This window comes from Ictalurus punctatus, chromosome 5, assembly GCF_001660625.3.
Source record: "Ictalurus punctatus breed USDA103 chromosome 5, Coco_2.0, whole genome shotgun sequence".
Taxonomy (NCBI): Eukaryota; Metazoa; Chordata; class Actinopteri; order Siluriformes; family Ictaluridae; genus Ictalurus; species Ictalurus punctatus.
Genome location: NC_030420.2, coordinates 23,437,823 through 23,452,461, shown reverse-complemented (window position 1 = coordinate 23,452,461; position 14,639 = coordinate 23,437,823). Strand labels below are relative to the sequence as shown.

Genomic DNA, 14,639 nt, shown 5'->3' with positions numbered 1-14,639 from the left:
CTTGATCAGACTTACAGTATGTGAGCCAAAGTAAAGCCACTCCCTATAGATGACCACACTCCAACTTAAGCAACTTGCCTCAGAATCTAGTGTTGATAACACTTTTCACATTTTCTTCAGATCTATCACTTCTACCATGTGTTACCATTGCAGTGGGTTTTGTTATGCGGTTGCTAGGGTAACCCAGGTGGTTGGTACTGTTGCTCACCCTATCAAATGCATGCTGATTGGTCAATACTGTCCATGTTTGGGAAGAAACCATGTCATCATCAAATAGCCACTTATAGCTTAGCACATAGATGCGGGATGCCACATTTCTTCTTGATTGGACTTGATTGGATTGTTCCTGAGAAAATAGTATGATGATCACAGGAGCTAAATTTTCCAAATCAACAATTGGTTCAGAATTAATCAAAGAATTGCTTAGCAATGTGCAATTGCTAATAATGTATAATAGATAATAGATGGTTTGCATATTGTACAAACACTAATAATAATTATAATAAATATAGTTGCAAGTGGCAATCTGTGCAACTCTTTGCAAATAGTGCCCTCAGTGGCCAGTTCTTGCCAAGATACAAAGAACAATAAAGAGACCACAGATGAACATATGTATCAAGTTTTGCAATGATAGCTCAGTGCTGAAATCTGATTGGCTTAAGGTGGATATGTTTTTGAAGTAATTAAGTGAGAATCAATAATTGAATCACAGGTTAGCAGAACCATGCTGCACACCAAATTTCAGCTCAAAAGGACTTTTGGTTCCTGAGAAACTGCTAATTGAACCAAACACTGTCCCCTTTCAATGACCATGCCCCATCCTTTGCAGCCATCCTCAGAACCTTGGCTTGAACCGTTATTTGTGTAAACCAGCTCCCCCTCTTTAGAACTGATTGATGTATAGTGGCCATATTGTTTACAAAGTTTTGATCATTTCTGAGCATCACAGTCTGCTGAGTAGTTTGACACCAGAATTATGAAGATACATCAGACATCCTAATACAATCAAGCTAAGAAATAAAAAATATTTCTACACCTTATTCTACACCAAGATATATCCTTGTTTATGTGTGCAAAAATATGAATAGCACAGTGGCCTCCACAGTAAGATTGAGTGAGTTATTAGTGGGTCACTACCTGAAACTACCATTCAAGTTACATGATGATAGCTCAGTGTTAACCCTGTCAGATGCCTACTGAAAGCTGATTGGCCAATGGCAGCCATGTTTAACTGTTTGTTTAGTTATTTTAAATTTGTATGTGTAATTAATCAGATCATCAAACATCCAAAGTCTTAATATTTAATAAACACTTGTACTCTAGTACCATCATTGGGCCAATTGGACCCATCTCGCTTGTTTGAGTAGCTGGAGGGAGTACTACCTGTTGACCAAGTTTCATGTCTCTATGACTTAGTTTGTTTTGCACAATTCGGTTTAAGGCAGAAAAAGAAGAAGAAAGAAAGAAAAATCCTAACAATTACAATAAGGTCCCAGAACCTCCAATGCTTGAATCCCTAATAATAGTAGTAATAATAATAAGAAGCAGACGAAGAAGAAGAAGAAGGTTAAATAAGAAAAAGAATATAAATTGGATAGCAATAGCGTTGTGCATTGCACAGTCAGTAATAATAATATGACATTTAAATCAAATAACAAAACTGATATCAATTGGATAACAATAGTGTTCACTAATACTAATCATTATGATAAAAACTTAATAATTCAGATAACCATAGTGTTGCTGAAGTGCAATAACTAATCATTTAATGCAGATAACAATAGTTGACAATAGTTTCATTTTAATTGTGTGAAATGCCTGTTTGAAAGCTGACTGGCTGATGTCCACCATGTTTTTATGGTAACCCAATTAAAATATAGGTACACTCAACACCATTCGCCGCTGCAACCACAGATGCAAGTTAAGGCTTTACTGTGCAAAGCAGAAGCCATACATCAACACTGTCCAGAAGCACTGCCGAATGCTCTGGGCTCGGTCTCATCTGAGACGGACAGTAACACAGTGGAATCGTGTTTTGTGGTCCGACGAGTAAACATTTCAAATAGTTTTTGGACAAAACAGCCGTCATGTTCTCTGGGCCAAAGAGGAAAAGGACCATCCAAGGTGTTATCAGCGTCAGGTCCAAATGTCAGCGTCTGTCATTGTATGGGGGTGTGTCAGTGCAGTCATCAGATTTCAAAAATAAATTAAATTCAAAAAGTAAAATATCAAATAATGTGTTAATAATGGGTTTTCAATATAGTACAGGGTGAATTGAATTTTCAAATGACACTTCTTTTTTTTCATTTTCCATACTGTCCCAACTTTTTTGGAATTGGGGTTGTATAACAGCATGTTCCTCTTATACCATAGGAATTTGCCAATTAAAGAATAGAATGTCATACTTTTTATTTTATCACTTCAGTTCATTGTTGTGGAACATTTGTGAAACAAGTTAGTGCCTGTTATCACTTACATTATAGCAGCTATAAAGTCATCCCCACCCCATTTCCCATGGTGGAAGATTAATGACTTACAAAGTGTCATTAAGGAGAGTTCTTCTATAAACATTTAATAAGTGTTACCTAACAGCAGCAGTTCCTCAACTTTTTGGGCAAACAACCCCAAATGAACATTATGAAATTTCTGCGACCCCAAGCAATAAAACCGGTTTGTGTTTAGTACTCAATAATAGCCTAGGATAGTACATAATATGCAATTTGAAGTAGATGAGCAGGGAAATTTGTCCATTTCTCTTGCTGAATTCTTACGCTCGTGCAGCTTTGTCAAGATACCAAAAAAGACTAAAAAAGCATGTGCACTAGTAAAATTTGGTTTCATCGAATCCACAGAAAATAAGATCCAAAAAATCTGAAAAGTAAATAAATAATACAATTGGCGAGTCTCTCTCATTGCTCATTTGTAAATCATGCTACCCTACATGGAGTTGTGACCCCTATTTTGGGTATTGCTTCCATAGAAGGCATTTTATTAAAAAAAAATTTCTCATTTAAAGGGCAGCCATTAAGACACTATATATGTTTTCTCCATTGTAAGGGCACCCCCGAGGGGCACGTTATCATATTATATCTACCATAGAGAACAAAAATGTTTCTTTCGACCATGTTCACAAGTGTTGAAAGCGTGAGAATGTGGTGCCATGAGAAATCATGTCTCTTCTGCAGGAGTAAAATCTGTTGATGGAAACAAAACTTATCAGTAAAGTTTTAGACAGATGGTTTTAGCTACAGATATAGTGGAGAGCAAGTTGCCTCATGAAACTCTCTTGCATAACTACATTATGGCAGTTTATCACCCTGAGCTGGCTAATTGGAGAGTTCTGGTTCCCTCTTCCAAGGGGGACACGGTGGCTTAGAGGTTGGGGGTTCGATTCGGAGTTTGCATGTTCTCCATGCTTCAGGGATTTCCTCCCCCAGTCCAAAGACATGTGTTGTGGATTTTTTTTTGTGTGTGTGTGTGTGTGCGCGTGTGTGTGTGCACTCATGATTGTTCCCTGTGATGGGTTGGCTTCCCGTCCAGGGTATCCCCTGGGATAGGCTCTAGGCTCCCCAGGACCCTGTACACAGTACAGAAAATAGATAGATGGTTCCCAAGGTGTAATGCGTATTCTTTTTCCCCACTTCCTAAAATGCACATCACACATATGAAGGATGTTAAGTGTATTTTACAGCTTTTTGGCTGTGTGAACTAAAACAATCCAAAAAAATGAAAAAAAAAAAAAAATCAGTGAAGTATTTGCTAATTATACTATCCAGAAAGGCCAAACGGGTTCTCCAACTAGTTGAGTAAAATCTTAACTTTGGTCAACAGTATCATTCATTGTCATGTTTTGGATAATTGTGACACACAAACACATAAAACCACATCATATACAAAATGGGTGAATAAGATGTTAAGATATTCTGTACATGAATATAATCCAAAAACTTTTCCCAAGTAAATTTGTTGGGGACAAATGGCACAAACTGTTAATTTTTTTATTTTCTTTTATTGCATAGCATAAAATCTATAGAAAGTGTACATCACAAAAGCCTGGCATGGTTAAGAACACTCAAACTCTGTGTTAAACAAAAGCATCACACCATGAATACTGCTCATGATCATACTTCAACACTGACTTCAGGAGCAATCATATCAAATAATTTTTGGAAAGCCTGGCCCAGAGAAGACTTCAGTAAAAGGGTAAAGGAATTAATTTTTTTAATTAAATCCAAACAAACATACTCAAGCAAATATGAAAATGTTATTAAAAATACTAGACTGTCAGGTTAAAATCTCTAAATGGTTAGATAAACTGTTGATGACCTTTAAATGGACATCCGATGACAATAGTGCAAAAATCATTTCCATTGCACAGTGGATTGAAACTAAAGCTTCACTTGCCTAGCAAACTTAAAAATGTATCCCATAATAAAGCACAGACTTAGTATAAACTTTCAGAAAAAAAAAAAAAATCATGGAAAATATGGAATCTAGCACATGAATGTGAATTTTGTTTTCAAGTTACTATGCTGGAATTACAGTGCCAATTCAGCATGAATTTACATTGAATGGTAAAAACACAGAAATGAGCTCACAACAAATTAATCAAAAACTAGTAAGAACATATCAGTTAAAATTTGGGGGATATAATGGTTACACAAGGAGAGCAGGAATGCTGATAAAGTTTAAATAAAATACACCAACAAAAATAATGTTCTAAAACAGCACATACCTTCATTTGGTTTATACACCTCCTTGCTTAAACGAACCGCTGTTAATCCTTTTGTAAACATTTCATGTAAAATTCTACTTACCTATTGTTCCAGTTAGATAGGCTTAGTTTCCCAAAGGTACCAAAGTTAAAAGTACCCAAACTATGAATAGAGAGCCCTTAAACAGACACTAAAGCCAACCCTGAAATGCCCTTTATTTTATAGGTTTGATATCTCCCACGAATGCAAGGCAACTATGAACATAAAATAAATAAATATATAAAGTGAGAAAAAAAAGCTAATAAAAAAACAACTGTTGTCCTTTAAATGTCATGAAAAACACTTCAATCCCAGGCAATAGTATAACTTAATGGTAATCCCAGTCATGTGGACCACTTATTCTCCCTGCTCTCACTAGGCAAGTTAACACAAACATGTAATTTGTCAGCAATTTGTTTGACCCACATCAGTGAGAGCTTACATGAAACTTCAATAGCAATAACCAGTCACTGTAAAGGATGACGCACAAGTCCCATACTCCTAAAGCATCCATGACATAACATGACGACGCTCAGGTACGCGTCACTATAACACATATTTTAAGAGGTATTCAATTTCTAATGCTAAATGTTTTAGCCTTCCTTATACCAATCAACATTGGTGGTTTGATCTTTGGTTTATCTGCAAAAAGCTGTGCCTCGCTCTCGGTGGTGGGGAAGCGGCGAGAGTAGATGTCCGGATATTCCTTCTGAAACTGAAGACAAAATGCTTAAAAACCGCCAATTCACATTGTATTCCATCAGAAACGTTTATGGAAAATGAGACTGTAGTGTCATTACCAGTCTGAGTTTCTTCTTCTTCTCCTTGACTGACATGCATTTGTCCTTGATAATGCTCTCCAGCAGTTCTGCAACAGCTGCTTGAGACAAAGACAGCTTCTGCTCCTCAAACTCCTGAGTGCTGATCTGTTTGCAGAATGAGTAGGTTTGAAGAGGGTGTCTCGTCTACGAGGAACAAAAAGAAACAAATCAAGGTATGCCTTAAACATGACAATCAAATTTGAGATACAAACATCAACTATTAAGGATGCTTCGATACCATTTTTTCAGACATCACTGAAACACTGAACATTTAATTTAGCTCTGTTTATGTTTCCCCAGTTTACATAGTGGTCATGAAAAGTGTTATGCTACTACGCCAGTTCTTTAGAACGTTCTTGAGTTGATTTTAAATGAAGTGCATCAGCTAGCTACACTAGTTACTTAGAGTTGCAGTGGAGAAGAGGAGGTTTTGTTCCAATTTGGAAAAGCACTTCTGTACAAGAATGATAGTGGCTAGTCATCAAGAACAATATGCTGGGTGAGAGCAGTTATTTTCATTCAACTAGACTCTTTCATGTAGACGTTTGCTGCGGCTTTGTGCTGCTAAATGTGAAGGTGTAGGTGATCTAAACTGCAGCAGCTTGATAAAAATACAAACTAAAGCATTATTAATCAGTGATGAATAGAATTGTGGATTTAAACACTAGTTCGATATCTTCTGTTTTTGCCTTTCTTCACTGTGTAATTCAATAAATTCTTGTGTGGCTCATAAGACATTGCCTCTTAGAGGACATGCTCACAGGAAGCGCAAGTATGAATACTTCACGCTGTGTGAGCATCCATGCACTATGCCCAGTGCAGTTTACTGGGACTGTTTTAATACACCCGGACATTCTCTATACACCCGGACATTCGAATCACAGCATTTTCTATTTGTACTTTCTTCATTTCAGAGGGGGAAACAAAAAGATAAATGACAAATGTAGAACCATATGAAATGTTTAGTACCTGTTTGCAAATCCTCTGCAGTTGATTACTGCCTGAAGTCTGCAACCCACAGACATACCGTACTCTAGATACAACTCTAAATACTACTCAATACTACTCTTTTACTGTATGGGTTGCCCTCAGAAAAGGTATCTTTTTTTTCTCCAAGCATTCCAAACAGGTATACATTATAGACCTAGCATGTAACAGTTGATTTTGAAACCTGACACCTCCTTTATAATACAGCTCGCTGTAGTGTTTTCAAGCTTTGCAAACTTTGTAACTTTATTATATGTTGATTGTACTATATTGTATTTTATACGATCATTTTTGTGAATTGTGCCAATAGTACAATTTATAACGGAATTTTATATTCTTTTAACTACTTCTGAGGCAGCATATTTAAATTAGAGTATGATCTGTGACCCTTTATACTACCAAGATCTAACAGTGGGAATGAAAAAGTCACAAACACTCATTTCAGTCTGGTTAACAACATATTTCTGCTCCGAGTGATATGATAAAAGATGAGATTCTTCACCTGTGATCTGAGGTAGGCGATATGGTGTTCAACAGCAATACGCAGGTACATGGGTACCTGGAGTACCTCTTGATGGTGGTCCATTAAAAAGGACAGAAGTCTGGTGGCCAAGAGCTCATCCAGATCTACTTCCTCCTCACAGCTCAATACACAGCGAGAGAATGTTTGCACCATCTGCATTCACACCCACACACAGAAAAAGGGGCACGCTGTATCTGAACATCCCATAATAAAACAAGAATAGAATACGTCCATGAGAGGCAGAGAGAATGTAACTGCTACTAGTTACATTACCGAACGATCTCTGTGACAGGACACAGTTGTTCCTTACCAGTGTGCGTGTGCCGATGGTGTCATGCAACCGAGGCATGTCCACATTCTGGCTCATGCGCGAGATCATGCGCAGGAGCAGTTGTAGTTTGCGGCGAGAACCCGGAGGAAGGAGAAGGGTGCAGAGTTGCAGTGCCTCGATGGCAAGACGCTCCAATGCAGGCTGCAGCAAGCCTGCGAACCCCCCCAGTCAACAGGTTTATAGCAAAGTACAACATACAAAGGCAAATGCAATAAAATGGAAATAGCACTCTCAGTTTAGCAACATGGCCAATCATACAGAACACAGTCACTGATGCTATCCATGCACATCGTTCATACAAACAGCTCAAAAATAAATAAAGTCCTATATTTCAGCTTCATATTTTGGTTTCCAACATTCTTGTTCCATTCCTGCATGATCATGATCTCTCTCGCTCGCTCAGTAAAATCAAACGGCAAAAGTGCATTTCACTAATTTGTTACTGCATGCATACGAGTACAAAAATAAACCTCATGGACTCTCGCATAAATTCAATCATGAAAATGAAAAACATTTTATAAATGCGCACACACACACACACACACACACACACACACACACACACACACACAGATGAAAATATTTGTACAAACATAAATAAAAAAAAATTATGATGTATTCAAAATAACTGAAATCAGAACATTTACAAAAACGTTTTCTCCCCAATACCAAATTGGCTGACTTGAAAAACAGCATGCAAAAGAGAGGAAAATAAAGTTAAAACGAATGCTAAAAAGTTACGGGCATGCATGTTAAAAGCGAGGTTATACACACAGCGATCACAAGCCACACCAAGACAAGCAGAACACTCATGGTGCTATGGACAGACACATGCAGGCCTTACTTTGCTCAGGACTCAGGCGACGTGCAACAGAAGACATTGAGGGACGAGACTGCACAACAGGCTTGCACAGATCCAGAGTGCTGTGACAACGTCTGCTATTACTTGGCCCTGTGCTGACATCCAAGCAACTTCCATGCAAACGGACCAACCCAGGACCTCTAAGATTAACAGTAGAGGAGGACAAGTCTGGTCTCATAGTAATTTCTGCTATTGGGGCATTGATGCTAAAACAACTTGCTGACATTTCTCTGTGTTCCAATATATCAAGACAATTCCCGATGCTTCTGGGCCGAGGCCTGGCAGTTCTCTGACAGGTGGGTTGATATTCTGAGAGATAGGAGCTTGAGCTGCTGTTGCTTTGAGAAGTCTCTATACTGGGACAAGTCTCGCTTGGGGAGGTGTTACAGGACATGGAGGAAGAAACATCAGGTTTAGGCTCCATATCTGCTGGAGAACTTCCTTGAGGAGAAGAATTGTCAGTGCTGTTAGTCCTGAAGGATGCTAGACTTTCAGCAGACCTGAAGAGCTCCCATTTTGGGCAAGAATCTGCAGATTCATCCAGGATTCTTTCCAAAGAGCTGCTCCTGTGTGGAAACCTGTTAAGTAGACGTCCATTGGAGCGTGCCCTTGAGCTTGCAAACTGGGTCTTAATTTTAGTGGCAAACACCTCTTTCATGGGGGACTCAGTCTCCTCAAATGACTCCTTTCTTATCAAACTCAACAAGAGGCACTCAGTGGATCTAAATGCATTGGCAGAGTTCAGATGAGGGGCTTTAGCCGGCTGTGGGCAGCTCAGCTCCTCCAGGTTTTTACGCTTTCCACGCTGAGTACTGGGAGCAGTGGCATAACCGCACAAAACTAGCAAAGGATCAGACAAGACAACATCAACAACAAACAAGAAGGTAAGAAATGTGAGAGGAAAAAAGGGACGTTTTTTGGAGTCAGGGCACATAGGAGGGTTAGTTTTTAAAAAGTACACAATAACAAAAGCACCATTGCAGGAGTAAACTGTTAATGTTGGGTAACTTGAACTTTCTGCCTTTGAGTAAAAAGAAAAGCCAAATATCAGCCATTATTTCATCCACCTCATTCTAATACTGTGTTTTGGCCCTTGTGATTACAGCCGATGGCTAAATAGATATTTGGATATAATATGGTTACTATATTACATTATTATTCTTATATACATACATTATATTTTTTATATCATGGTCGAGAACTAATGGCTTGCCAGCCACACAAGGCTTTCTCATGAGTCTATATGCCACTCCAGTAGTAAAGGAAAATTCCACCCTGAAACAATAAAATATTTGCTATGTTTGTGCTAAATTGCTCACTTATGCGGTATTTTTGCGGTTCCTGCGAGAAGTTAATGGTTGTCTTCTACTCTGATGTCACAGCTAGCAGTTATATTATCAGAAGCAATTTTTTTTAACAAAAAAACAAATGAGAAAGAGGTTCTTTTTCACTCACCAATTTTCAGCATCATATTAATAAGAAACCCAATGTAGAATTAGGTAAGTCAGCAAACATTGTACTCAAACTCTCAGAATGCAAAGCAGCTATAAGATGGAGTTACACTGAGTGACCCGGTTCAGCTAGGTAGCAATCAAAGAGATATCAAGAACAGTGGCGTTGATCGAGGAAGGTGTTGTGTACATGAAAGTTTGAACCTTTGGAAATGTCTCTGTTTTAGCAGAGTGTACAGATAAGGGGTTGAGAGAGCTGGACAGATTGAAGGACTAAAGCACTGCTATACCAGTCGCTTTGAGCAGACACGAAGCAAATAACAGTGGGTAGCCAAAAAGCATTTTGGGTAACGTTAGAAACCATTAATAAATGTGAAAATAGAACAACGTGTCAATTAAAGAAGTTTAAACAAAAACAATCAATATTGAATTTAATTTCATAAAATAAATATTGGATACCATGGAATATCACATATTAGTTATAAATATGTATATGCAAGTTATCCAGGGTGGACTTTTCCATGAGAATACAAACTAAACTAGAGAAAATGAGGTTTAGTGTAATCTATTTCAAAATTTCAAATAATACATAAGGTAGCACAGGTCTTCCGATATCATTAAAATATTTATATTACCAAAATAAGTGAATGCTCCATTTTCAAGTACGGGGGGCTAATCAGCCTCTCAGTACCACATGGCTTATATATTATATATATATATATATATATATATATATATATATATATATATATATATATATATATAATATATAATATATATATATTATATATATATATATATATATATATATATATATATATATATATATATATATATAAAATATATATATATTATATATATATATATATATATATATATATATATATATATATATATATATATATATATATATATATATATATTTTTTTTATTATTTATTTATTTTTAATTAAAAAAACAACAACATTATAAATCGAGTAAACCTACAATCAGAGAAATTCAAGCCAGTATTGGCTACAGAATGGCAAATGGTTAGGGGGTCTGGGAATTATCTGTTTAATTCTGTTAAACAAAAATTTTGCAGATTCCTTATTTAGAGGGATGAAATTCTGATATATTATTTTCAAGAGTAACACCATTTAAGTAGGTTCCCCTTATTCAGCAAAGGCCATTAACAGAACCCAACAGAACCATTTACAACTAAATCCTACATTGCAACCTATTTACAACTGAATAATATTGCAACCTATATTTTGGATGGTATTGAAAAACAACTGGATATATGACTATTTTCATACATTCCCAGAACATTAACAAACAATTTCATACATACCCAGAACATTAACAAACAATTCATAGTATTGAAAGGTCAGCATTGGTTGAGGAAGACTGTGAAAATAGTCAGACACTGATTTGAAGACATCCCTCTCAAAGCCTGTGTAAGATGGCTGGTCAAACTTTGGCCCTTTAGAATGCAAGAAAGATACAAAAACCAAATATATAATTAGAAAACTTACTTCAAAATATACTTCAAAGAAAAGGTTTATCTCCCATAACTAAACATTATTCAGTGTGTTGTGCTTTTTTGGTCACACACAGAGATGCATCAATTGCTCCAATTGTATAGCAGTATCTTTAGAACTCTAAAGAGTCATCATGCGTTCAACACTTCTCTAAAAATATACTGCAAAAATAAAGTCAAATGATACTACATACAAAGAGGCACCACCAAATAAATCAGTACATACAGGATTTTGTGGTGTTTTTGTGTGTGATTGTTGCAGCCAAAAATGCTTGATTTTGCTGTGGCTTTTTTCAAAATTTGCGATAAGACTTTGTGGAAAACTACTTAAACTGGCGAAATTGCAGCTACACTAAATTGTTTTGCATGGTCTTTCGCACTGATTGTTAGTAAATGAGACCTTTTAGCTGAATTGAAGAGGGCTTTGGCTGAATGCGCATTGTAATGACATCACATGATGCATCATGGCCAAAATCTGCAGAAAATATGCGGTAATTTTGAAAAACTGCTTCTGTGAATATTGGGGCGTTTCCTTGATTTTGCGTTAATGTCTGCGATCGCAAAACCCTGGAGGGACCGTTAAGTGAAGGTAAATATTTAATTATTATTCTTAATGTGTAGTCATATGGAATAAGGCATCTTATCATTAGAGATTTCAATTACAATTATACTTACAATTTGCGAGACATTTCATGGCTGACAAAACCCAGTGGGGCAGATCATCTGGAAATAAAACCATTGTACAATATAGTTAAGCTAAAGCATTAAAACATGATCAGAACAACCATCAGTAAGCAGTGGTATTTAATAATTAGACAGATTTTCTTACCCGTCTTATCTTCCAAGGTAACAACTCCATGCTTGTTCACTTTGGTCATGTTATACACAATGAAGTGAGAATTGACTTCTGCTGGATTCAAAACATCTTCAAGAGATGGCAAACCCAGCAACTTCTGTAAACTGGTAAAAACACAATCAAATTATTTGTCCCTTTCTTAAACATTCCTTCATAGAGCAGTGAAACAAAATCACATCTTAACTTAAATAAAAATTTAAAAAAAAAGAAAAACCCTGCAACTTACTGTGTTAATGTTACATTCTTCCAAATATCCAGAATTTCTTCCTCTGTGATTTCTCTATAGTGCACATCCTCTTCTGTGGGTGAGCCGTTGGAAGTATCTTCTACAGTTGGAGCTACATTTTCCTTCAGGATGGAATAAGATTTGAGATTTGTAAAACGAATCATATGAGAAGTCAATAAACCAACAATGTCGTTTAACACTCACTTGGATTTCTTTGTCAAATCTCCTGGCACCTCTCAATTTGAAGAAGCTCTCTCTGTCTTTCAAAGACAAACTCTTTTTCCTTGTGCCTTGAGAACCAGCAGGGATCGGCTTCAGTGGAGATGTTGGTGGAAACCTGCCAAGTAATTCATTTGTTCATTCATCTTCGGTAAGTCAGTTCAGGGTCACAGTTGATCCAGAGCCTATCCCATGGACACTGGGCATGAGGTGGGAATACACCCTGTAAGGCAGTGGTCACCAACCCTCTTCCTTGAGATCTACCTTCCTACAGGTTTCATCTCCAACCAAAATCTAACACACCTATTTTAGTTGATCAAGAATTTCTTAAGGCAATGATTAGATGGTCAGGTGGGCACAATTATGCTTGGAGCTAGTAAGGTAGAAGTTATCTTCAGTAAGGTAGATCTACAGGAAGGTCCTGTAAGGGATGCACATCTATCAAAGGCACCACGCACACACATTCACATCTAGGACCAATTTTTCTGAGCCAATCTACCTATCAGCATGTTTCTGCAAGGTAGGAGGAACCCTGACAATCGCTACCATTGCACCACCATGCACCCATGGCAAGCAGAAAACATTTACAATGAGGACAGCACGGTGGCACAGGGACCCTGGTTCAACCCTGAGCTCAGGTTCTATCTGTGTGTAGTTTCGCATGTTCTCCATGCTTTCACATGTATTTCGTCCGGGTTTCCTTTCTACCAAAAACATCCTGGTAGGCACACTGGCAACTCTAAACTGTCCCCAAGTATGACAGACTGTATGAATGAGTGTGCGTGTTGCCCAGTGATGGACTGGTGTTTAATCCTGGGTGTGTTCATTCCTCACGCCCCAGGATAGGCTCCTGATCCACCATGACCCTGACCAGGATTAAGTGGTTAGTCAAGATGAATGGAATGTACAACACAGCCAATTTGTTAATCTGGAATACCTGTAGAGCTGACTGTTGTCCTCCAAGTCCTCCATACCCCATCGTCCTTTTACATCCTCAATGACGTGATTTTTTAAGAACTTCTTTAAAAGCTGGACAGTCTGCTGCCTGGTGACCTCGGGTCCAAAGTTACAGTTGTGTCTGAGGAGGTCGTGTAACCAGTCTACAGCTGAGGTGGCAGTGAAGCAGCTCGGATAAGCCTTCAGGTGCTGTCGATGCTTCTTCACAGGCATCCCCGCCCGGAAAAGCTTAGTCACTTCATTCCACTGCAAAACAAATACAATTTTGGCTTGACAGATGACTGAAGTTAGATGAGTTTAATGATGAGAAACTGGCTTGATGCTTTCCACGTAGTGATCCTTTCAAGCACAGCAAAACAAAACCATCTTCACGTGCATAACCGAAGGTTTAAAGGTAAATTATTTAAACAAACAAACAAACAAACAAACAAATAAACCATGCAAAAACAACCTAACTGCTTCAAAAAGAGCAAAGCAAATAACATTTTTGAAGCATCTTTTTTTTCTCTCTCACCAGTTTAGTGGCTCGGTAAGGACCTGGTGTGATAATGTGCGAGTCCATTGAGTCGTGCCACTGACATCCGAAACAAAAGGATCTTTAGCGACACATTCAGTAAGATTCTATGTTTAATTTATGCACAAGAAATGCGTAACATCTACAAACTTAAAGACAAAACCAGAGCTTGCCCACTTAAAGTAAAAAAAGACACGAAGTAACCGCACAACATGCCTGTTGCTTTTCACACCGAACCAACTGTTTGAAATGATACTGCTGCGCTCGGGTGCATTCTGATTGGAGCGTTAGTTTGGCCACGTGACCGATTTCCTTTCCCATACAGTTTGAACACAAATCTGCCTCCTGTTGGTCAGATAGTGAATTACATTAGTGCTGGTACTTCAGTAAACAAACTTTTACTAGGCTACATTTAACTATTTATTTATTTATTTATTTATTTAAATACATTTTGCAGTCAGTTCTGACCAGCGTTATCGCCACTGGTCATAATGCGGTATCAGAGTAGTGTTTGAACAGACTTCTTTAACTTTATTAACTTTATTAACCTTCCGTTTCGTAGGCTGTAAAACGATACACGAATTTTAGGAATGTGGCCGACTTGTAGGTTACGGTT

The 14,639-nt window shown here is 37.6% G+C and overlaps 1 protein-coding gene across 2 annotated transcripts; it reads right to left on the bottom strand.

Annotated features, from left to right (window-relative positions):
* Window positions 1–3,998: 3,998 nt before the first annotated feature.
* On the bottom strand, window positions 3,999–14,285 carry depdc1a (DEP domain containing 1a). Of its 2 annotated transcripts, XM_017466957.3 has the most exons (12): window positions 14,024–14,285; window positions 13,490–13,755; window positions 12,538–12,670; window positions 12,334–12,455; window positions 12,081–12,211; window positions 11,927–11,974; window positions 11,063–11,194; window positions 8,261–9,118; window positions 7,396–7,568; window positions 7,065–7,238; window positions 5,555–5,719; window positions 3,999–5,469 (listed from the first exon to the last, which is right to left on the bottom strand). In XM_017466957.3, the coding sequence occupies exons 1-12, from the start codon at window positions 14,069–14,071 to the stop codon at window positions 5,326–5,328; spliced, it is 2,394 nt and encodes a 797-aa protein (XP_017322446.1). In that variant the 5' UTR covers window positions 14,072–14,285; the 3' UTR covers window positions 3,999–5,325. The 2 variants fall into 2 exon arrangements, with proteins under 2 accessions (XP_017322446.1, XP_017322447.1); XM_017466958.3 differs by lacking the exon at window positions 8,261–9,118.
* Between the last annotated feature and the right edge of the window lie 354 nt (window positions 14,286–14,639).